At 40.2% G+C, this 24,164-nt stretch overlaps 1 protein-coding gene across 3 annotated transcripts in view; it reads right to left on the minus strand.

Annotated features, from left to right (window-relative positions):
• DHX9 (DExH-box helicase 9) overlaps positions 1-21,427 on the minus strand; it is a 48,864-nt gene extending 27,437 nt beyond the window's left edge. Inside the window, exons 1-12 of one of the 3 annotated variants that reach the window (XM_031012699.3) lie at positions 21,290-21,427; positions 18,079-18,211; positions 17,317-17,457; positions 8,440-8,551; positions 6,923-7,035; positions 6,158-6,306; positions 3,761-3,807; positions 2,095-2,231; positions 1,695-1,784; positions 1,440-1,601; positions 1,217-1,294; positions 148-339 (exon numbers count right to left, since the gene is read on the minus strand). In XM_031012699.3, coding sequence (XP_030868559.1) covers positions 148-339; positions 1,217-1,294; positions 1,440-1,601; positions 1,695-1,784; positions 2,095-2,231; positions 3,761-3,807; positions 6,158-6,306; positions 6,923-7,035; positions 8,440-8,551; positions 17,317-17,457; positions 18,079-18,189 — 1,332 coding nt within the window. In that variant the 5' untranslated portion in view covers positions 18,190-18,211; positions 21,290-21,427. Of the gene's footprint in view, positions 1-147; positions 340-1,216; positions 1,295-1,439; positions 1,602-1,694; positions 1,785-2,094; positions 2,232-3,760; positions 3,808-4,625; positions 4,763-6,157; positions 6,307-6,922; positions 7,036-8,439; positions 8,552-17,316; positions 17,458-18,078; positions 18,212-20,810; positions 21,129-21,289 lie in introns of those variants that run through there. The other 2 variants (XM_055367114.2, XM_055367121.1) reach the window with 2 other exon arrangements.
• Positions 21,428-24,164: the final 2,737 nt, after the last annotated feature.

Genomic DNA, 24,164 nt, shown 5'->3' on the forward strand with positions numbered 1-24,164 from the left:
GAAAAAGGCTACGTTCTTTTTATGTTTTTTTTTAAATTTAATTTCAAGGGCACAATGCTCTCTCAATCTTAAATAATTACAAAAATTAGTTAATCAAAGAAAGAATCAGAAAGTCTGCTCTCTAGTCATGGTTGGTTTACCACTTACCTGAGTTACTACGATGTTACACTCTGCTGCTCGGTCATTCTGGATAAAGTCATCTAGAATGAACTGGGGAACCTGTGTGGTTTTCCCACATCCAGTAGCCCCTCTAATAATGACAACCGAATTTTGACTGATTGCTTCCAGAATCTCACTTTCAAATTTCTTCACAGGCAGTAACTCTCTCTCCTGCAAGATCTGCATTAGAAAAGTCACACTTCAGTCAAATGTCTACCAACACATTAGAAGCAACTGTCTTGATCCTTTAAAAAACTTCCATCTCTACAGACTGGGCGCGGTGGCTCACGCCTGTAATCCCAGCACTTTGGGAGGCTGAGGATCATGAGGTCAGGAGTTTGAGACCAGCCTAGCCAACATGGTGAAACCCCATCTCTACTAAAAATACAAAAATTAGCCAGGTGTGGTGGGGCGTGCCTGTAATCCCACCTACTCGGGACGCTGAGGCAGGAGAATTGCTTGAACCAAGGAGGCGGAGGGTGCAGTGAGCCGAGACTGAGCTACTGTACTCCAGCCTGGGCAACTAAGCGAGACTTTGTCTCGAGAAAAAAACAAACAAAAAAACCAAACTTCCATCTCTATAAAAACTTACTCATTTCCATTGGCTTAGTGATGAAAATGTTTTTTTCAAAAAAGAATGTGTATATTTATATCTCTAATAGAACTACTTCTTTTCACTACACTTCTGAAGAATGTATCTTTTGATGTTGTCCAAAAACTAAATTTTCTCATTGTCCCTGAACGTCGCACATGCATTCTTTTTAACATTTTAATTTTTTATTTGGAAAACACTAAAACAAACAAAAAAACCAACAACAAAAGGAGTCACTGCCTTAAATCTCTCCACTTTTATTAAATTACATTAAGAAGTGAAATTCTCTCACAGGCCCTCAACTCATAGAAACTAACTTCAGGGGTAACTAGGATTAGCAGTTTGGTACGTATCTTTTGATATGCCCTCCTTAAAAGGGCAAAATGTACTGCTCATTGACTTTTTACCCATACCTAGAACATTCTGAAGCTCTGAGCACTACTTGTCTAAATAATTCAGACTTACTCCTTGCAAATCATGATCCTGTTCCAACTGGTACATCAATTCATTCTTGAGGTCCATGCTTATTTGCTCTGGAGTAGCCTGTAAAACAAAAAGCCAACATAGTCAAACAAAAGCACATAATTCAGCTTCAAAATAAATCCATTTTTTACCTAGACATACTAATCAAATATAGTCTCAAGAGTAAAACACAAGACTCTGATCTCAAAAACAATATTGCACTCACAAAAGCCAGAGGCCCCTCATCAATGTTGCTACTAGTCCAAGGATTCCAGTTGGATTGTGGAGGTGACCAAGGAACCACACCCACTTGGTTTTGTCGCTGAGATGGTTCAAACTGAGCCAGTTTGCCAATGTTGAGTGCAACTGGCACAGAAGGATCTTCAGGCTATTAAAAAATAAGAAAAACAAACAAAAAAATATGATTTGCTTGTCTACGGAGAGTTCTACGTAAATGTGAACTAAATAGCTTTATGCTTACCGGGGGCAAAATCTCAAGATTTAGCTCTTGAATGATGTTTTGCAGCTGATGCTCTAAATCTTGAGAGAGGTTTACTTTGTAAGGCTCCACCTATGGAAAAAGGATCACACATTAACAACACTACTCAAATCTACTATAATGGGGCTAAGACTATACAGTCAACACTAGGTCTACAATATTCCTAAACCAATAGTCAGTTCCCTTTTGTGAGAGAATTACTTCAATGATTATTTACTCACTGCCTATTATGAACATCACGCCAGACACAGAGATGATTAGCAGGGCCATTTTCATTTCCTGAGGTAAGATTCTTAAAATTAAACTTCTTTAGCCAAACACTAAACAAGAGCTAAATTGAATCTCACACTATCTCAGAAGTCTATTAAATCTAAAGACTCACTGTCTCTCCTTCCTTCTTCTTTGTAAGTCCGGAGTAAGCTTCAACCACTCCAAGATGGTACAGTTGTCTGACAAGTGACAGGGCACAGGACTGTGCTGCCAATTTCTTATTCGATCCATGTTCTCGTGCAAAAATCCCTATAATGTAAGGTCAGGATTATCAGACAGAAAGAAATCATCTGAGTAAAGAAACATCTTATCACAAGAAACTATGGGCTTACGAACACAAGAAGCCCTAAAATACAGGGTATGCCATGGCTTCTAGTTCCTTTTTATTCTATTAATATCTGCTAAACAAAAGAAATTGCCAAACAGCTTATCAACTAAAAATAACCAACAGTTTTGATTACTGGCTGATACTAGGATTCATACAAATCAATATTATGAAAGCAAATAACCTATTTCAACAAAGTTGTCACTGTTAATATCAGACATTAAAATGGGGAAGAAAACACAGTTTGAAAAGACAAAGAGTAAAAAATAAACCAGTAAAAGTAATTGGTTCCAGAGTGGTTACCTAGACCAGGATTTGGGAAACTTTTTCTATAAAGGGTCAATTAATAAATATTTTAGGCTTTACAGGCCATATAGTATCTTGTCACAACTACTCAACTCTGCCTTTAATGTGTGAAAGCAGTCACTGACAACAGAGTTTGATAAACCACAGGCCTGGGAATGGCTTTACGTTTTTCAAGAGTTGTAAAAATAAAATGAGAATAACAATGTGTGACCTGTAAAGTCTAAAATATGAGTGTAGCTATGTTACAATAAAACAGTTCTTATAAAAACAGGCAGTACGTTGGATCTGGCCAGAGGGCTATAGTTTGCTGACCTCAGCATTAAACTAAAGCTAAGTTACTCATATCCTTATAGAAAATATTAACAGAAAGTTTCCTCTCCTCCAGTATCATTCATCTTTAGGAGAGATGAATATAAAGCAAAGGGGTACAAAGGTATCTTTCTGCCTAACTAGCCAAATTAACCTCGATAAGGTAAGTGAGCTGACAGAAGTTAGCCTGCCTTTATCCTCTCTCCCTTAGTATTATCCATCCACTCAAAATAACTCATTGTATATATAAAAATGAAAAAATGTTTAAGATCGGGCACAGTGGCTCACGCCTGTAATCCCAGCACTTTGGGAGGCTGAGCCAGGCAGATCACTAGGTCAGGAGATAGAGACCATTTGCCTAACATGGTGAAACCCTGTCTCCACTAAAAACAAAAAATAATCAGCCGGGCGTGGTGGCAGGCACCTGTAGTTCCAGCTACTGGGGAGGCTGAGGCAGCAGAATGGCGTGAACCTGGGAGGCGGAGCTTGCAGTGAGCCGAGATCACGCCACTGCACTCCAGCCTGGGCGACAGAGCAAGACTCCGTCTCAAAAAACAAAAAAGGCTTAAAATTATTTGACACTGGCGGACTCCTAATCATCCCACTGTGTCTTACCTTTGAAAGATTACACTAACATGGTCTGTCTTCACATGCAAACTGGGAGACTTTGCCTCTAATTTATATAATTACTAATATTCTAAAATATACCCTAGATGCTATCTTACATTATGTGCTCTTTCAAATAATACAGCTTCTGTATACGTGACTCAAGACTTAAAATGTGAAGATTCCTTCTCTATACAAAGACTTGGAATATTGGGGAAACAGTAACACTTACTTCTGCCCAGCTGCTTGATATAAATGGTCATTTCTGCAATAAAGCTCCTGTAACAACATACACAAGCAAGGTTAGAAATTTCACTGTTAGAAACCAGCAAATCCAGGTCTCCCAAGTCAGGCAGGCTTTCCAACTGCTTAGGCAAATCACAGAAAAAAAAAATTACCAACATTTATTTCTGCCCAACCCTAGAACAAATGAAGTATATAAACTTCAAATAATATACAACATGGCATAAGACAACTATAATCAAAGTTGATGAGCCAATTGTTCATGAAAGGAAAACGTTAAGGTATTAGATTTTACATTTACTTACTCTTATTCCAAAGGCTGGAGTCTCAAGAGCTAGAACACATTCAATGAAAAGGAATTTTCCACTTAGCTTGGAGCCAAGAAATAAAGTAGGCCCCAAATGTTTTACATTATGGTTATAATTATTTTAAGATTCCTTTGCATAGGCCACCTATTAATGACTGCGATCTATTAAGCTAATATACGCAAACTCACACATGCACATACACTTTGTGCATATCAATGGCTCCTAAGGCAGAGTTCTCACATCTGCCTGCAGTTGGAAGCAGCCCTGGATGACAAAAAACTTAGCCTATTTTTATCACATTTATTTAAGTCAGGTCCTGGAGAACAAAACACATGTTGTAACATTATATTTAAAACTGCTAGCAGAGTCTAAAAAATGAATTTAGGTTTTAGCAAGGGAAAAACTGCCCTCTGATAACTATGCATTCTGGTCCTTTCACTGCTCAGATACATTCTAACCTAGACTTGGTGGTGTGGATAAAAGGCTGGGTGAGGCTTAAGAAAAAAATAAATGTTAGACTCCTTCCTATACCTCGTGTGAACTGACCTTCAGGCACAGCGGCTTCAGGGGTCAAAGGCCACTGGCTTTCAGGGGAACAACATCCACCCTTTCATTAATGACATCGATGCCAGTATGTTTCTCAGCCAGGCTTAAAGTCAGCACTCAATCTCATTCTCCTCCACCTAGGGGGAACAGCGACACCAGAAATCAGTTTACAATAGTTTCCCATGTGATTGCTTAGTTCAGCCTAAGCAGCAGCACATGTGTGTATGAACACAGACCTCTGGTGTTGCTGTCTGTTATGCCTTTAAATAAAAGGACATACAAAGAGCAATGCTGTCCTGGCTCCCCCAACTGTCTGTGCCTCCCACATTGTCTTTTCCTGAATTCTTCACTGCTTTGTATCAGAAATCTATGATAAGATACTGATAACAAAAAATGTCTGCAACGATGAGCTTCAGGCACACTTCGGTATCTCATTGTTCTTAAAGTCACCAAGTGCTACCAAGCCCAATGCGTTCAGAAAGACAAAATATGAAAGAAAACAAATCATCAACAAATGTATCACTCCTTTGCAACCTGACGGTTTTAAAAAGGCTGACACCAGAAATATCTGAGAATTCAGGATTGAACAAAACAGTGGGAGGAAGGGGGAACCATGCTCTAAATATCATTTTGATCAGTGACAAAATTTTGTATTAATATTAATTATTTCAGGGTCGCTAGATGCATCCAATGGAGAACACTTTGATTTTTGAGAAAAATATTTTTAATGTATTTGGATAATTTATTTCATAAGTACGGACAGCAAACGGAATCATTCAAAAAGGTTTCCATTACAACCTCCCCTCCGTTCTAATAAAAATACATCGCTCCCCAGAAAAGTCTAATCCATATGAGCCTTCCTGGGAGTAATAATTACTACACCCTGGAATGCTCTCAGGAAGAACAGCAAGCAGGCTGAGAAACATACTGTTAAAATGACCTCCCTTTATATTGTTTTATACATTTAACAGGAAAAAAGTACACCCCACATACAAAGACCAAGGCTGTTCCTTTTCGACCTTACGATAAGCCCTTAAATTTCACTAGGACTCCTAGGAAAGCTGGCAGTTTTCAAGGCTTAAGTGAAATGTGGATGTAGATGCAATACAATCTAATTCTGGGACTCAAAACTTAAGTATCCAACCTGACCCATTAAAGAAATAGTAACTGCCTCTAACATACCAAGCTGAAAAAAAAATCACCACCTTTGGCTGGCTTTTAAATCAACTAGGGACAAACCAGCAATTGTGGTCATGACTTTTGCCTTTCAGATTCAAATGAGCATCTTAAATGTCTAGCATGTCAAAAAGATTTACGCTGAACTTCTCACACAGCTAAAATTAACTCATGTGAAAACCATGGAAACTGCACAAATCAATAATTATTCTTGTGCAAATTAACGTTATCTTTTAACAATTCACTTCTAATCCACACAATTAACCAGACAACGTACAAAAATAGATTATATTCAACAGTGAATATCCAAAACCACTTTAACTTACTACAGAAGGAAAAGAATGAAACAAGCAAACCTGTTGTGATCAGGACCCACTTGGGTGTACTTATATTCTCCTTGGATCTTTTCTTTCTGAAAATATTGGTTTAGACGAGCTTTAGCATTTTCCAAGGTCCAGTTTCCATGAAGCCCAGCATTTAAATCCACTTCTTCTGATTCTAGAGTCTGTAGAATCAATGATAATTAAATTTGGCTGTGTTAAGTTTAGGTATACAAACTTAAGGCACAGAAATTTTTAATACTGTCTTTGTACTATCCTTTATAATGCAAAAGCTGTTTCTGATAGTTTATAATCCTAGTCAAAAACTGAACCAAAATTACTTTTTATTGCATCTAAAGGCCCTATTATATAAACAAGCTATTAGTTAATACATTGCATTTAAATTCTTCCTAAAAAAAAAATGACAACTTCTTTGTGCTTGTTTTAACACTCTGAATACATGAAGTGGAAAAATAAGCTATACTACTAAAGACTTTTTTTACTCTAAGTGCTCATAAAATAAGGTCCCCTGAGATAATTACATTTCCTATAAAGCTGAAGAGGAGATCTTTTTATTACTACCAAGAAAAAAATACTGTTATTTTCCTCCATAGGCAATGTGAATAACAAGAGTAAATGGGTAGTTTAGCTTTATGATGACTTGTGCTAATAAGTAGTCTCAAATAACCTCTTAAAAGATGCACCCAATTATTAACTTGTGAATATCCTAATCCTAAGCCTTGCTGTTAACTAAGTCCCAAATCACATTCTCAGAGATGTAACCTAGGGTACTGGCCTTACCGCTTGCACTTCTTGTTCTTCCTTTCTTGAGTAGTAATCCTTCAAGTTGGCTCCTCGGTCCCAGGTGGGCCCAGGAACACCATAGCCAGAGGCCCCTACCTCAGAATTATTTTCTGTTAAAAGAAAAAAAATTCTCTTAATGAGTCATAACTGTAGAAAAATCCTAAATACATTAAAGAATTATCCTAATTTATGGCCGGGCATGGAGGCTCGCATCTGTAATCCCAGCACTTCCGGACGCTGAGGTGGGTATCACTTGTGGTCAGGAGTTTGAGACCAGCCTGGTCAACATAGTGAAACCCCGTCTCTACTAAAAATGCAAAAATTAGCCGGGCATGGTGGCGTATGCCTGTAATCCCAGCTACTAGAGAGGCTGAGGTGAGAGAATCACTTGAACCTGGCAGGTGGAGGTTGCAGTGAGCCAAGATTGCACCACTGCACTCCAGTCTGGGTGACAGAGCAAGACTCTGCCTCAAAAAAAAAAAAAAAAAAAGAACTATCCTAATTTATATTTTGGCCCTCCATGTTTAGAAATTCATGGTTTCAATTTGGAAAGAAGCCTGAAAAGTCCATGGCTTACTTGAAAAGTGTTACATCACTGAAGTATAGGTTCCAACTATAAATTCTGAGGCTAATATGCAGGGGGGAAGCTATCTTAGTGTTGAATTACAGGAAGTGGCTGATAATTTAGCCTATATTATCAATACAGCTTTGTTTTAAACTTGTTACATATGTAACAACAGATTAAATGATAAAACCATTTCTTTGATAAATATGACTCTGAAGAGATAGCTACCTGCTAGGACTAGTGATGGAAATAAGGTAACTATTGATGAAAACGCCAAATAAGTAAAAATAGCAGCTAGCACTGACTATTAACTCTAAGTTTATTACATGCATTTAAAAAAGTTTATCCCTCAAAGCAATCATATGAAGTAGATACTACTGCTATTCAATAAACAGTAGATATGAGACTTAAGCAATATGACCCAAATCCTAATCTACCGTATGGTAGACATCCCAATAAAAGCTGTGACTATACAGTAAGTCCTCAATTAATGTCGCTGCTAGGTTCTTGGAAACAAAGACTATAAGCAATGTTGTAAGATAATAACATTGAAGGAAACCAAGTTATTCAAGGACCTACTGTAAGTCATTCTGCAATGGCCTGGATCCACAGGGTAAACAAACAAGTCAACAATATATTTAGTAAGAATAAGGAACAAGAAAAGGCAATTCATAAGATTCTTTCACCAAATATTCTAGCCTGTGGAAAACCTATTTATTCAGAGAAAAATTTAGTAAAAGCCAATGACAGCAAACAACTATGCTGTACCACATGTTCTAAGAAAAAAATAAATGATCTGGTAATATGTGCAAATTTATGAAGGCCTTGGGTTGTCTCTTAACATCAAGAGTTTACTGCAGTTCTTTCTAGCCAAAACAAGAAACAGAGATGGTGATCAAGATTGTGTATATCTTATTCTCCACCACGTGCATGGATTCAAGTCCCTTACCTGCTTTGAGAGCCAGATGTGGAGGAAGAGGTCCTCCCATGGTTGTTGGTAAATCTCCTTCAGCATTTGCTGTAGTGTCAGGAGTATCAGTAAGTGGGGGCGGAGATGCTACCTGCAAAAGAAAAAGTCAAGGCAGTTGTCAGTGCTTTTGCCTTCACGGGGACTAGTAAATTCTTTTAATACTTAAAAGGACCCATGTGTCATACCTCCTTTCTTTGTAATATTACCATCTTTGTTTAGAGGTTAAGTCTCCAGAGCAGTGCATCTCAAAATGTCTGCAATGAAGAACTGGTTGTTTCCCCTAATCCACTGGGAACAACCTGTCACAATACTGTATTTCTAAATGTTTACTCATTTCTCTACTTACCTCCTCACAAACTGTAACATTTTGAGTAACACTGCTCTGGGGCTCATTTTTAGTACAGTGTTTACTACCTTAACACCTTTTAAAGCAGTCAAGAACGTATTTTTCTACTCTATTTCTTAAGTATTTTATTGGTCATTAGTGTTTAATTTTTTCAAAAGCCTTTATTAAGATGATCACGGAGTAGATATTTTTCTCTTATAAGATCATTAATACTACATATTAAGAAAGTTTAATTACAGGGTTTTGCCTCAGATGTGCTGTTACATAAAATATATTGGTTTTCTAAACTAAGGAAAATTCTGAATTCTTAAACCCATCTAACCACATGGGTTTTAGGATGAAGAACTGAGATCTATACAACCTTTTCCTTAACTAGATGGGATGAACTATTTCTGTTTGCAAAGAACATTTAAAAATTTGACTTATTTTTACTTTCTAATTCAGCAATTTCTGATTTTATCGCTATTAATTTCTCCTGTTTCATTCTGAGATGAAAGCTAATTCATTCAAAAACCTGTTTTTTGTGCAATAGTATAACCAATATTATTTTGAATAAATGATTGTTCCTCTGACCACTCCAGAGTTTTGCCAGACACTGTTATCTAAATAGTCTATGATCATAATTTAAAATTTTCACTTAGATCTAAATTCAAATTTCCAATGGTCTATTAGGGTTTTTTGGGCGCTTTGTTACTTTTTCACATTACCACTTTGCTTCTGCCAATATATATAGCAACATGTCTAATGTTGTGTTATTAGTACATTGTGAATTTTTTTCTTTTCTGCTTTCCTCTAGAGAGCTTATACCTTGAAGGATAGTGTTCCTCCAAGGTTGGGGTTATGGAAACAAAGTAGAACCTATTCAAGGGTCAGCCCTAATAACCAAGGCACAGGAAAAATTCAGTGGGCAGTCCTGGCACCACAATGCTAACTTGTCCTCCTCTTTCTACCACCTTGCCACTCCAGGACCTCAAATTCCTCTCCACCTCACTCTCTATCTACACCAACCTAAAAGAAAATTCCTAACCTATGAGAATTGAGGTGTCTGATGTAACTTCTATTTTCCAGTGATGGGGAGGATTTCCTTTTTTAACATTTCAAAATCAATTAAAATAGGTGAGGTATAAGAGTATTGAAAGTGTCACAGTGCATAATCTTGGCTCTGCCTGAGGAAGAGTCAGCAATATGAGAAAATACTTTTTCAAGTAGGTTATAAAATAGTATACACAATATATATTTTATCACATTAAAATATACATGTAACTATCTAAACAAAAATACACAGATTTTAGCAACATTGGCAATGCTATAGTCCATTTATTTCTTTTTCTATTCTCACAATCTGTTCCCATTTAAAAACTTTTTTTTTTTTTTTGAGACAGGGTCTCACTGCATCACCCAGGCTGGAGTGCAATGACAGATCACTGCAGCCCCAACCTGTTGGGCTCAAGTGATGATCCTCCCACTTCAGCCTCTTGAGTAGATGGGACTACGGGCAGCCACCACCATTCCCACCTAATATTTCTATTTTATTTTTGTAGACATGGGGTCTATGTTGCTGAGGCTGGTCTTGAACTTCTGGACTCAAGAGATCCTCCTGCCTCTATCTCCCGAAGTGTTGGTATTACAGGTGTGAGCCACCACGCCATTTTTCTTTTTTTTGAGACAGGGTCTGGCTCTGTCACCAAGGCTGGATGATTTAGCCTAGGTAATAGTCAAGTACTGATGCATTCATTATAAAAAGACACAAGTATCTGACAGAATACTCAAGCTTGGAGTAGTATTATGTATGAATACTTAATACTTAAGGATATGGTTCCACACTCTACCAAGAGGAAGATTAAAAAAAATTAAGGAGCAGTCAGAGACAGAAAGATAATTAGAGAATCCAGTGCCAGAGAAGTCAGAAAAATTTTGATGGGTTGGAGGATGTGATCAATAAAGCTGAACGCTGATGAAATTAAAAAAAAGGGGGGGCGGGGGTACGTGTGTACACTTTACAATGAACCAGTTTTTTTGATATGGCAAAAAACACAAGTAAAAATAAAGTTATAATGGGCAAACTGAGAAAAAATATTTGTGACACATCACAGATAAGGAGTTAATATTGCTAATATATTAACAAACACAGAGGAAAAGACCAAGAATCCAATAAAAAAAAGGGAAGATATATGTAGAGGCAGTACACAGAAATATATATGTAAATGATCCTTAAAGCCAAAAGAGGTATGACTTCACTAATAATTTTAAAAAGCAAAGAATACTAAGGTATCTAAAACTAGTGGTGAGGTTACAGACCAACGTTTCTCAACATTAGCACCACTGACATTTCAACCAGGTAATTATTTGTTGCAGAAAGCTGTTCTGAATACCATAGTTTTTAACATCCTTGGCTTCTACCCACTAGACGCCATCAACACACCTCCTTCAAGTTCAAACATCTCCAGACATTACCAAATCAGGAAAATGTAAACATTAATCGGATATCTCATTATATTGACACTATTCTTAAATTTTTCTTTTAGGTTTGATTATAATACTTTTTTTTTAAAAAAGAATTATGTTTTAGTTAAAAATTGAAATATTAACAGATGAATAAGATGTCTGGGATGCTCCAAAATAATCTAAGAAAGGGGAGTAGTTAGAAATGAGTAAAATTGAAAGTGCTGCAGCCAGATGACGGAAACATGGAGTTTCACTATATTATTCTTTTATACACATCTACGATTGCCCACAGCAAAAAAATTTTAAAATATCCTCTACATGCTCACTTTTGGCAAATGCAATTTATGGCATGAAAGGGTAAGTTCCAGATGAAATAAGTGATTATGAAAAAGGATTTCCCTAGAATGAGGAGGTAAGATAAAGATGGTAGCTGGTAACAGTTTGGTTACGTATCCCTGCCCCAAATGTCATGTCAAATTTTAATCCTCAATGTTGGAGGTAGGGCCTGGTGAGAAGTAACTGGATCATGAGGTGGGTTTCTCATGCATGGTTTAGTACCACTTTCCTTGGTACTGCTATCCTAGCAACAGCGAGTGAGTTCTCATGAGATCTGGTCATTTGAAAGTGTGTGGCATCTTCCCCTTTACTTTCTCTTGCTCCTGCTATGTAGGCCATCCCTGCTTCCCCTTCACCTTCTGCCATCATTCTAAGTTTCCTGAGGCCTCTTCAGAAGTCAAGCAGATTCCAGTACCACACTTCCTGTAAAGCCTGCAGAACTATGAGCCAATTAAATCTCTTTTCTTTATAAATTATGCAGTCTCAGGTATTTTATAGCAATGCAAGAATGGACTAATAATACAGTGGGGTTAAAAGTAGAAATGGGTTGTTATAATTTTTTTTTTCCGAATTCATCCATTCATTTATTCAGTCAACCAAAAAACATTTAAGTATCTGCTATAGACCAGGAACCATTCTAAATGTTGGGGACACAGCAACGAACTAAAAACAAAAAAATCCCTGCCCTCACGAACTTACATTCTAATACAATGAAACAAAAATAAATTACGTTGGAACAAGGTTTCTCATCTTGGTGACATTTTAGGCTGGTTAATTCTTTGTTGTAGGAGGTTGTCAAGTGCATTGTAGGTCATTAGCAGCATCCCTGGCCTTCACCTTCTAGATGTCAGTGGCTGCCTCGAGTTACAACAACAAAAATATCTCCATACATCCCCAAACGTCCCTTGGGGGGACAAAATGGTCTCCAGTTGAGAAACACTGAGTTAAAAAGTAAGTGTTACGGAGAAAAATAAAGCACTGAAGGAGTTTAGGAAGTAACCTGAGGGTGACAATGTTTATAATGTTAAATAGGACAGCTGGGGAAGAGTCCTTCAGATATAGAAGTTTTGAGGCAGAAAGATGAGGGCTTATTTGAAGACCTATGAAGAAGTACAGCTACTGTAGCTGGAACAGAGGAAATAAGGAAGAAAGCAGGAAATCCACGGAGCATTTAATAGAAAACACCTGAGCCATGTTAAAACAATAATAAAAAAATCACCTAGGGGATTACTTCTGGTTGTAGCCAAGTACGTTCCTGTAAGACTGACCCTCCTGCAGGTAAAATAAACTTTAGGGGGAAAAAATACAAACACACACACAACACACCAGAACTATATGCAGGCAATAAAAAATGAATGAAAAAAGCAGGTAGATTCTTGAGAGAAGTTAAAATGGGGAAGCACGGAGTATCAAGGGTCTAATTCCAGTTTACTGTAGCTTTTAGCCTGAGAGAAGCCATCCCAGGCAGCTAAACCTCCAATGAAACCATCTTTTTGGCCTGAAGAATCAGAATTAGAGTTCAGGGAGAGCAAAGCTGCTAGAAAGTGAGGGAATGCTGGAAAGGAAACAGCCAGAGAGGAGGAGCCCCGAATTCTGTATATTGAAATCTCTGGCTAACCCTTGAAAACCACTCATGTACAGGGCAGATTCCAAGCTGCCCAGCAAAGGAGACCTGAAGGACTCTTCCATGGCTGTCCTAAATGATCAGAAAACTGAGGTGAGATCTGAGTTAACATCCAAAAGACAGCATTTGCAGTTTGAGTCCAGTCAAATTAAATGCCTGATTAAAAACAAAACAAAAAAACCAAATCAATGCTCTTTGGAGGAGTATAACATTATTCAGAGTCTCCACAGCATAATATTCCAATGCCCAGAATGCAATAAAAAATTATTTGATACACAAAGAGGAAAATGTGATCCAACCTCAAGAAAATATACCTATCAAGAGAATCCAACCCTGAGATGACTCAGATGTTAGTAGTAGTAGGCAAGGATTTTAAAGCAGCAATTAGAATTAAGCTTCATGACATAAAAGAAATCCATATTTATATTACAAACATACACTTATAACGAATGAAAAGAAATGCCACCAGAGAAAACATATACAGAAAAGAATAAGCTGGAGATTTTAAAAGTGAAAAAGGTAGTGTCTGAAATACACTGGGTGGGCTTAGCAAAATGGAAGGGACGGAAAAAACTATCAAAGAATCTGAAGATAATCAATAAAAATTATTCAATTTGAGGAACAGTGGAAAAAACGATAGGAAAAAAAAAAAGAAAGAGAGCCTCAGGGACCTGTGGATATCAAGTCTTAAATATAAACACCAAGAGGAAAGAACAAAAAATAAAACAAAAAAATATCTTAAATAATAGCTAAGTCTCTCAAAGTTGGTGAAATACATAAATCTATGGATTCAAGAATCTCAGCAAACCTTGAACAAGTTAGAACACACACATACAAAAAAACCCATGCCCGGTCACAACACAAAATACTAAAAACCAAAAATAACAGGAAAAGATCTTAAAAACAGAGACTACCACATTACATATGGGAGAGAGTGATTTGATTATAGCTGACTTCTTACAGAAAACAGGAAGTAGACAGTGTCATATTATCTTTAAAGCCTATCTGGTCTCTGGCTGGACTCAGTGGCTCACGCCTGTAATCCCAGCACTTTGGGAGGCCAAGGCGGGCAGATAACCTGAGGTTGGGAGTTGGAGACCAGCCTGACCAACATGTAGAAACCCCGTCTCTACTAAAAATACAAAATTAGCCGGGCATGGTGGCACATGCCAGTAATCCCAGATACTCCTGCCTGAGGCAGGAGAATCGCTTGAACCCGGAGGCAAAGGTGGCGGTGAGCCGAGATCATGCCACTGCACTCCAGCCTGGGCAATAAGAGCGAAACTCCATCTCAAAAAAAAAAAAAAAAAAAAAAAAAAAGTACATCTGGTCTTCAATCCCATTTCCCTGGCATAGAACTCCTAAATCCTTATAATCTCCTAAGTGGAGACTTTCTGTATGCTAACGAGTTGACTGCTGGCTGGCAGGCCCTAGGTAGCTTCAGTGTGGGGGGATGGTCACCAGAACCACTAAGGAAAGATTAGAGGGCTGAAACTTTCGGTCCCACCTCCCAGCCTCTGGGGAGGTGAGAAGGGCTGAAGGTCAAGTCACCAAAGGCCAACGATTTAATCAATACTGAATAATGAAGTTTCCATAAAAACCAAAGGACAGGGTTTGGAGAGCTTCCAAATGGCCGAACAGGTGGAGGTTCCTGAAGAATGGTGTTTGAGGCAGGGCATGGGAGCTCCCTGCCGCCTCCGCCATATCTTGCCCTACTTATTTCGCCAACTGTATTTTGTAGTATTCTTTATAATAAACTGGTAAATGTAGGTTTTCCTGAGTTTTGTGAGCCACACTAGCAAATTAACTGACCCCAAAGAGGCAGTCATGAAAACCATAACTTGAAGCTAGTTAGTCAGAAGTTCTAGAGGCCCAAACTTGCAAGTGGTGTCTGAAGGGGCTGGGGAGTCTTGTGGGACTGAGTCCTCACCCTGTGGGGTCTGACGCTATCTCCAGGTAGTGTCAGAGTTGAACTGGAGGATACCCTGCTAGTGTCTGCTGCAGAACTGATTGCTTGCTTGGGGTGTGTGGAAAAAGCCCCCCACCTCCACCCCACATTTAGTCACAGAAATCTTCTTTGTTGATTGTTGTGGTATGAGAGAAGAGGAAAACTGTTTTTTTTTTCCACTTACATACCAAGAGGGAAAAAAAAATCTGGTACCCCAGAATTCTACATCCAGTGAAAATATTCTTAAAGAAGGTAAAATAAAAATATTTTCAGAAAGAGAATAAGATAATTTGTCACTAGCAGATCTACAAGACCATAGAGAAGGGCCTAAAAGATAAAGAATAGAGGGAGACGTCAAACATGTAAAAGATATTTGCAAAACTGTTTTCTCAACCAGAAGGCATTTTTAAGATGATCTTGCCCAATCCCTTCATTTTACAGATAGGCAAACCAATGAAATTAAAGACTGTAAGATACTATAATTACCCAGCAGTTAATCTACCGGAAAGTAAGTCTATCGAGTTCTTAGTCAAAGGAATGGAAGGAAATAAGATTTCTTTCATAACGAGTCAGAATACTGTCATAAACAAGGCAGAATACAAAAATTCAGTAACAGGACCCTGTTAAAACTGGCATAGACAGGCTGGGCACAGTGGCTCACGCCTGTAATCCCAGCACTTTGGGAGGCTGAAGGGGGCGGATCACTTGAGGTCAGGAGTTCAAGACAAGCCTGGCCAACATGGTGAAAATCTGTCTCTACTAAAAACACAAAAATTAGCTGGGCGTGGGCCAGGCGCGGTAGCTCCCGCCTATAATCCCAGCACTTTGGGAGGTCGAGGTCAGGAGTTCGAGACCAGCCTGGCAAAAATGGTAAAATCCCGTCTCTATTAAAAATACAAAATTTAGCTGGGCATGTTGGCAGGTGCCTGTAATCCCAGCTACTTAGGAGACTGAGGCAGGAGAACTGCTTGAACCCAAGAGCCTGAGGTTGCAGTAAGCACTGCACTCCACCCTAGGTAACAGAGCAAGACTCCGTCATAAAAAACAAAACAAACAAAAAAAACCTTATTTCTTAAAAACTACTAGAGCCCAGTGTAGCGGCACACACCCACAGTCCCAGCTACTGGGGAAGAGCTGAAGTGGGAGGATGGCTTGAGGCCAAGAGTTTGATGGAGGCCCAAAAAGAAAAAAGGCAGAAAAACAAAACAAAAATCCCCAAAAACAACCTACTAGACAGAGGTATTTGTTGCATACTTACATAATATAATTAAGATAATCATGATATAAAAAACACAAAAATACTCCATTGCATAAAATACTATTTTGTTATATAAGGACATGTCAGCCAGGTGCAGTGGCCCATGCCTGTGATCCCAGCACTTTGGAAGACGGAAGTGGGTGGATGGATCACTTGAGGTCAGGAGTTCAAGACCAGCCTGGCCAAATGGTGAAACCCCATCTCTACTAAAAACACAAAAAATAGCTGGGCATCATGGAGCGTGCCTGTAATCCCAGCTACTCGGAGGCTGAGGCAGGAGAATCGCTTGAACCCAGGAGGCGGAGGCTGCAGTGAGCCGAGATCACTCCAGCCTGGGCGACAGTGCAAGACTCTGCCTCAAAACACAAACAACTTGCCAGAAGTGGTGGCACGCACCTGTAGTCCAGCTACTAAGGGGGTTAAGGATGAAGGACTGCTTGAGCCCAAGAGTTTGAGGCTGCAGTGAGCTATGGTTGTGTCACTGCATTCTAGCTTGGGTAACAGAGCAAGACCTCATTGCTTATGGGGCGGGGGGAGTGTCAATGGGAGCAAACATGTCTAAAATATTACTGATTTTTCTATTTTATTTAAAGTATTATCATTGGTAATGAATGGAACATAACAGACTCTGAAATTTCTGGTGTATAAATACATGAAATAAAACCATAAGACAAAGATTAATGGAATTTCTCAAGCCCCTAAGACAGGTATATAATAAGGATGCAATCCACATCTTCAGAAATTTTGTCCAGTGCTGAGAGAAAACAAGATGCCAAATTTCATTACGAAACACGATATATCTAAAAACAGTGAAAAATTACTATCTTGAGTCTCTTACGCATATTGAGTTTGTACAACTTTACAACATACATCTCAAGTGCTTCGCCATAGGTACTTACCCCAAAAGCTGGAACTTCTTCACTCTTTATTTCATTTATTCGAACCAAATAGTTAACAAAGTCTCTGGCAGCATTGCTTTGTGCATCTTTTTTATTGGTGGAATTTCCCATGCCAGTGTAATTATACCCTTCCACCTGAACCTTTAAAAAAAAAAAAAGTTCTAAGAGACTGACCTGGGTAATTCTGAGATTTTAAAAAGTCATAATTCAGTAGTCCATTAAGAGACAACAAACAGCTAACTTCAGGAAATATACTCTATAAATACACTGAAAATCATACACCTAAGAGAATGCATGAGCTACTGAAAAAGCTTATATTGTGTTGTATCCAAAAATAATGTAAGTGGCTCAGATTTTTTTTTCTCATATAACAGAAGGTTCACATTAAAATCTGATTCTGTAATATCCATGAACAAGCTCTCCATTTGTATTTAAGCACTTTGATTTCAAGCAATCAAGAATTGCTCTGCTTTCTAAACGTGCTTATAAAACTGCAAACAGTTGATCCAACTTTTCCCATCCCCACTACTGGTACTGAGGAAGCTGAGGAAGATATAGGCTCTAATTAGAATAATTTACCTGTCAGATTGTTTTAAAAGTAATGCTGACTTGAAAATGATTTACAATAGCAGTCAAGTCACAATAAAGAACTGTTGTTTCCTAATGTGCAACACATTAACATCTCCAAACAGAAAACATTTTTCTTTTAACCCCAAAATGAACCTCATAAATCACATAAACGCAAACTGTATTCTTCAGTACCTCACACATGAATTTCTGCCTGTTTTTGTTCCCCACTGCTCTAATTTCATAGGATGGGGTCATCTTCCTTTTGCCACACCAGGCATACAGAAAATTTTTAACGTCACCCATGATTCAAGCGTCTTCTTCAGATCTAAGAAAACAAAAGTCAGTTAAAAACAGCATTTATAATAGCAAAAACTGGGAGGAACCAATTATCTGGATTACTGAATCTGGGTTAAACATAGGCTATTCTATCATGTTGCTATTAAGACTCCCCATAAATTTTAACGACATAATTGGAACGTTTATATGTTGTAAGAAAAAGGATACAAAACGGTATGATTTGAACTTCATGAAAAGTACATATACATGATCAAGACTGGAAAGAAATACCCCCTAAAATGGTTATCTTTGGGGACTAAGAGTGATTTTTATCTTTTCTTACAAAGTAGTTTATATAAGGCCCTATATTCTACAACGGGCACCTTATATATTTAACTCAGTTCATCCTCACAACAATGGCACACAGATATGGTGGGTACTATCATTGTCTTTTCAGGAAGTAAGAAACTAAGATTTAAAAAAGTAACTTCCAAGTCACCCACCGTGGAGGCCTAAATTCAAATCCAAACTACTATATATTAAGAAACAGTTATCATTTGCATATAAATTCAATGTTTTATTCTCATTCTGATTATGACCACTAGCACATTGTCCCCAAAGTTGTAGGCCATGTATTAATAATATAATAAAGTTCAAATACATTAAGCACTCAGTACTGAAGACAGTAACCTATTAACTTAAATGTTCTATACCAAATCTCTCCTTTTGGCCTTTTTATTAAAATTTGAGGATATTAAAGTTTTCTTGAAGTGCAACAAGTCTATAAAATACCACAAGATATGGAGCCTAACAGTCTAAATGCTGAGTCTAAACTGTAAGCAAGATATGAGACCACATTTATAACCAGAGAAAATAAAATGCTATGAATTTAGTTTGCTGTGAGAAGAAATCCCATTACCAGCATTAAACCGTCTGCTTCACGTTTCACGTCTGATGCATTTTGTCAGCACCTAAGTCTAACGTCATCAAACTGCACCCCTAGCATAAATTTGTTACGTCTGAGTGGCCACAGTCTAACTCTGGTCATCCATTTGGCGAAGGGAATGTCCTATTAACAAAAAAGCCGTGGAAAGCTGAAAATGTTTATCTGGAAATTCCACCTCGTGAATAATTAAACAACAAGCCCTCATGGTGAATGAGTAATATGAAATATGAAGGACTATACTATCAAACTCCTGTCTCCCTAGTCTCTTACAACCCCATAATGTTCAATACCAACTACATGCTATCGATGCCCAAATACATATAAAGTTTAGTCTTTTCTCTCTTTTTTTTTGATACCGAGTCTCGTTCTGTCGCTCAGGCTGGAGTGCAGGGGCGAGATCTTGGCTCACTGCAACCTCCGCCTCCCAGGTTCAAGCGATTCTCCTGCCTCAGCCTCCCGAGTAGCTGGGACAACAGGCGCCCGCCACCACGCCCAGCTAATTTTTTGTATTTTTAGTAGACACGGGGTTTCACCGTGTTGGCCAGGATGGTCTTGATCTCCTGACCTCTTGATCGGCCCGCCTCAACCTCCCAAAGTGCTGGATTACAGGCGTCAGCCACCGCGCCCGCCCGTCGTTTCTCTTTAAAGTCCAAAATTAAGTTCATCCAACTGTGGCACTAACTCACCCATTTGCATGCTAACTTGGCATCTCAGTCAAAACAGAATTTTAAATTTCCCCTCAAATCTGTTCCAACACCCTACCCCTACATTTCGGTTTCCATAAACGGTACGACATCCACCAAGTTACTCCTGGCACAAGTTGAGAGTCGTCCACTCCCTGAAGATTCTCCATAGCTATCCCTTGTAGAACCCTTAATGTGTGTCAAACAATATCCATAATAGATCATCTAAATGGAACTATTTTACTTAATCCTTAGTAATCTTGTACAGGTAAGATCACTATCCCTTTAGAGAAGGGGAAACTGAGACAAAGAATATCTTGCTTCAGGAAGACAGAGCTCCTAATTATAAGAGCAAGAATTCGGGCGGGCGCGGAGGCTCACGCCTGTAATCCCAGCACTTTGGTAGGCCAAGGCGGGCGGATCACGAGGTCAAGAGATCGAGACCATCCTGGCCAACATGATGAAACCCCGTCTCTACTAAAAACACAAAAATTAGCTGGGCGTGGTGGCGCGCGCCTGTAGTCCCAGCTACTTCGGAGGCTGAGGCAGGAGAATCACTTGAACCCGGGAGACGGACGTTGCTGTGAGCCGCCATCGCGCCACTGCACTCCAGTCTGGCGACAGAGCGAGACTCTTGCCAAAAAAAAAAAAAAAAGGCGCAAGAATTCCAGAAAACGTAGCCTGACTCCAGATCTACTACCTTCCACCACTACGCATTTCTGCTTCAAAATACGTCCCCTATCCATTCGTTTCTCCCCAGCTCTCCTGCCACCACTACTGCACACCCGGGCTAGTGAAATATTGTCCTACATGGTTTTTGTTTCCACTCTTGCCACTCTAAAACCCATTCTCCTTTGAAGGCCTTCTCGCCACACTCCAGTCACATGGCCTGCTTTCAGCTCCCGCCCAGTTTCTGCCCTTAAGCGATAACTAATCCCTTCCGCTTCGGCAGGCTCTGCTTTTCCTTCGCGTTGGCCGAGGTTATCAGCTCAAAGCCTCCCTCCTTCGAGACGCCTTACCTCGCTATACTAGCCAAAGGCGCTCTCCCTTTACATTCTTCAATTTCTTTTTGCTCTACCCACAAGGCCTGCACGACGGCGCCAGTTATTCGTGGCTTGAATGAATGACTGAAGGGCCCTAGCCCAGTGGCGCCCCGGCGGCAACCACCACAGGCGAAGCACCCCCTTCCCTCAGCCGCCGCGGTGCCCCGGCGTACGCAGGCCAGAGGAGGAAGCGGGCTTTGCCTGCTACAGGCAGCAGCGGGAAACGCTGGGCGGAGGGGAGGGGGCCACAGGCTGCCCGGACGGCGCAAGCGCATCGCGGCGAGGCGCGCACGCAACCCGCAATCCGGGGACCCGCGGGCGGCTCGTCCCTTCCCCCACCCCCAGCCGCCGCCGCCGCCCGCGCTTCGCAACAAAGCCGGCTGCGGAGCCATGGTCCACGCCGCCCGCCCGCGACCCCGCCGCCACGCACGGTAGCCGGAACGTCTCTCCCTTACCAGCCTTCGCTTCCTGGTGCCCAGCTCTTAGGACCGTGTGTGACTCTGGCCTTCTACCGAGACAACAGAGAAACGCACAGCAACTCGCATGGAGGAATCGGCGAAATGGCTCCGACCGCGGCGCTAGGGGGCGGGACTAGCGAGCGTACGCATGCGCAGAGCGCGTGCCGGGGCGGGGGATGGCGAGGGCGCGCCAATGGAGGGGGCGGGGCTCAGCCACCTCGCGGCGCGGAAGGGTTTCGTTGCTACGGAGATGGGCTGAGCCGGGCGGGCAGCGCGCCAGACCTGCTACTCTGGATAATCCACTCTCCTGGATAATCCACTACCCTGGATAATCGGCTGCCCGCTTTTGCGCATGTTAGGGAGTTGACGGCCTGTAGCATTCTGATGCAGCAAAATATTTCGCAGGGTCTGTCATAGGGATCTCCGGTGAGAGGAGGTTCCCTTCGAAGGCAGAACTGGAAACCTTGCTGCTAACTTGGTAGGGTTGTTGAGATAATTACATGAGATGGCATATGAAGGGCGGCTTAGTTCAATACCTGGCACGTAGTAGGTGTTCAGTGGGCGTAGTTACCGGATTGATTCAGATAGTCTGAACGCCAGTGTCTCTTGAAAGAAATAAACTGGCCGGGTGCGGTGCCTGTAATCCCTGCACTTTGGAAGGCGGAGGCGGGCGAATCACTTGGGGTCAGGAGTTTGAGACCAGCCTGGCCAGCGTGGTGAAACCCCGTTTCTACTAAAAAAAAAAAAAAAAAATACAAACATTAGCCGGGCATGGGGGCGGGCGCCTGCAATCCCAGCTGCTTGGGTGGCTGGGCGGGCTCCTGCAATCCCAGCTACTCGGGAGGCTGAGACAGGAGAATCGCTTGAACCCCGGGGTCGGGGGCGGCGGCGGCGGAGGCTGCAGTGGGCCGAGATCACGCCATTTTCTGGGCGAGAGAGCGAGACTCCGTCTCAAAAACAAACAAAAAACCATGAAAGAAATAAGCTCAGTGAAGGCGGGCATTCTGCCTGGCTAACGCAGGTCGCTCCTTGCCGTGCCTGGAACACTACTGTAAGTGCTCAGCAAACTACTTTAAGGTAGGAATAAAATCTGCAAGGTTGCTTTTGTTTAAATTGGATAACCTTTTGTGTTCCAAGTCTTTGGAGTAATTTTGTGTTCCAAGTCTTTGGAATAATTGTATCCTTAATTATTATACTAGTCACTGTTAAATTTTGAAACTCCAGTGCTTCCCATGAAGGTAATGATACAAAACATTTCCAGCTGGGATTGTTCCAGGGAATCCAGACTAATCAATTATCTGGGCTTATTATATCTATGGATCTTTATTTTTCACCTCTTTCCTTATGTTTTTCTTAATCCTTCTAGCTGATAGTGATCACTCCCTTTAAAACTGTCATTCTTAAAATCAGAACAACATAGTTTAGCATTTACTTATTATTTTCTTCATGTGATTGTTCTCCTTAATTAAGAATAAAATCATTGAAGGAAAGACCTTAATTTTTTTTTTTTTGTACGCTTCAGGGTGTTGAAAGCAGCAGGGGCCTAGAAGACATTAAACCGATACCACAGAAATACAAAGGATCATTAGAGACTATTATGAACAACTATATGCCAACAAATTGGAAACCAAATGGAAATGGATAAATTCCTGAACAGATACAACTTACCAAAATTGGACCAAGAAGAAATAGAAAACCTGAAAAGACCAACTATGAGTAATGAGATTAAATCAGTAATATAGTCTCCCATCAAAGTCCAGGCCCTGGTGGCTTCACTGCTGAATTCTACTGAACAGTTAAGGAAGAACTCATACCAGTTCTCAAACTCAACCTGTGAGGGCAGCATTACCCTGATACCAAAACTAGATATGGACACAAGAAAAAAAATCTATAGGCCAGTATCCCTGATGAACATAGATGCAAGAATCCTCAACAAGGCCAGGTGTGGTGGTTCATGCCTGTAATCCCAGCACTTTGGGAGGCCAAGTCAGGTGGATCACCTGAGGTCAGGAATTTGAGACCAGCCTGGCCAACATGGCAAAACCCTGTCTGTACTAAAAATACAAAAATTAGCCGGGCAAGGTGACGTGTGCCTGTAATCCTAGCTACTCGGGAGGCTGAGGCAGGAGAATTGCTTGAACCTGGAGGGAGGAGGGGCAGAAGTTGCAGCGAGCTCAGATCGTCCCACTGCACTCCAGCCTGGGTGACAGAGTGAGACTCCATCTCAAAATAAGTAAATAAATAAGTAAAGAGACTCAACTAGCATAAATGAATTGCAAGTGTTTTATAGTATATAATGAGCACAACAAAAGTATCAATATATTACATGGAAATATATTTTTCAAAGCTGGATCTTTAGCTTCCAAGGATTAAGGAGAATTTTGTTACTGAGTTGGTTCTTAATTTAGGCTCTGCACCTGAGACCTAGAGTCCCCTGGGATTTGGGTCCGAGGACTGGCATTACCTTTGTAGGTGGCTCTTGGCAACTAGCACTGTCTAAGATCTTAACATTTGCAAATGAAGCCTTAAAACATGTCCCAAAAGTATGGAAAGTGGGCCGATTTCAACACAACCATTACCTGTTCCTGGTAGCTGACCAACTAGGAGATTTCAGAGGTCAAGTGGGACAGAGCAGGGTAGAGAATTTTTTTTTAAGCTTTATTATAAAACAGGTAACTTTGTCCCTATCTTAAGAATTTGGAACTGAGGCTATAGGTCACTCAATGATCAAATAATGAAAGGTCTGCTTCAACTGGACTACTTAATATTTCACATTTACCTTTTTGACTAGAAATAACTGATGAAAGTTCACTTAGTTTGGTGGGAAATAAGAGATACAAAGATATCTTCTCCTCCAGGATGAGACTCCCAA

Source organism: Gorilla gorilla, chromosome 1 (genome assembly GCF_029281585.2).
Source record: "Gorilla gorilla gorilla isolate KB3781 chromosome 1, NHGRI_mGorGor1-v2.1_pri, whole genome shotgun sequence".
Lineage (NCBI taxonomy): Eukaryota > Metazoa > Chordata > Mammalia > Primates > Hominidae > Gorilla > Gorilla gorilla.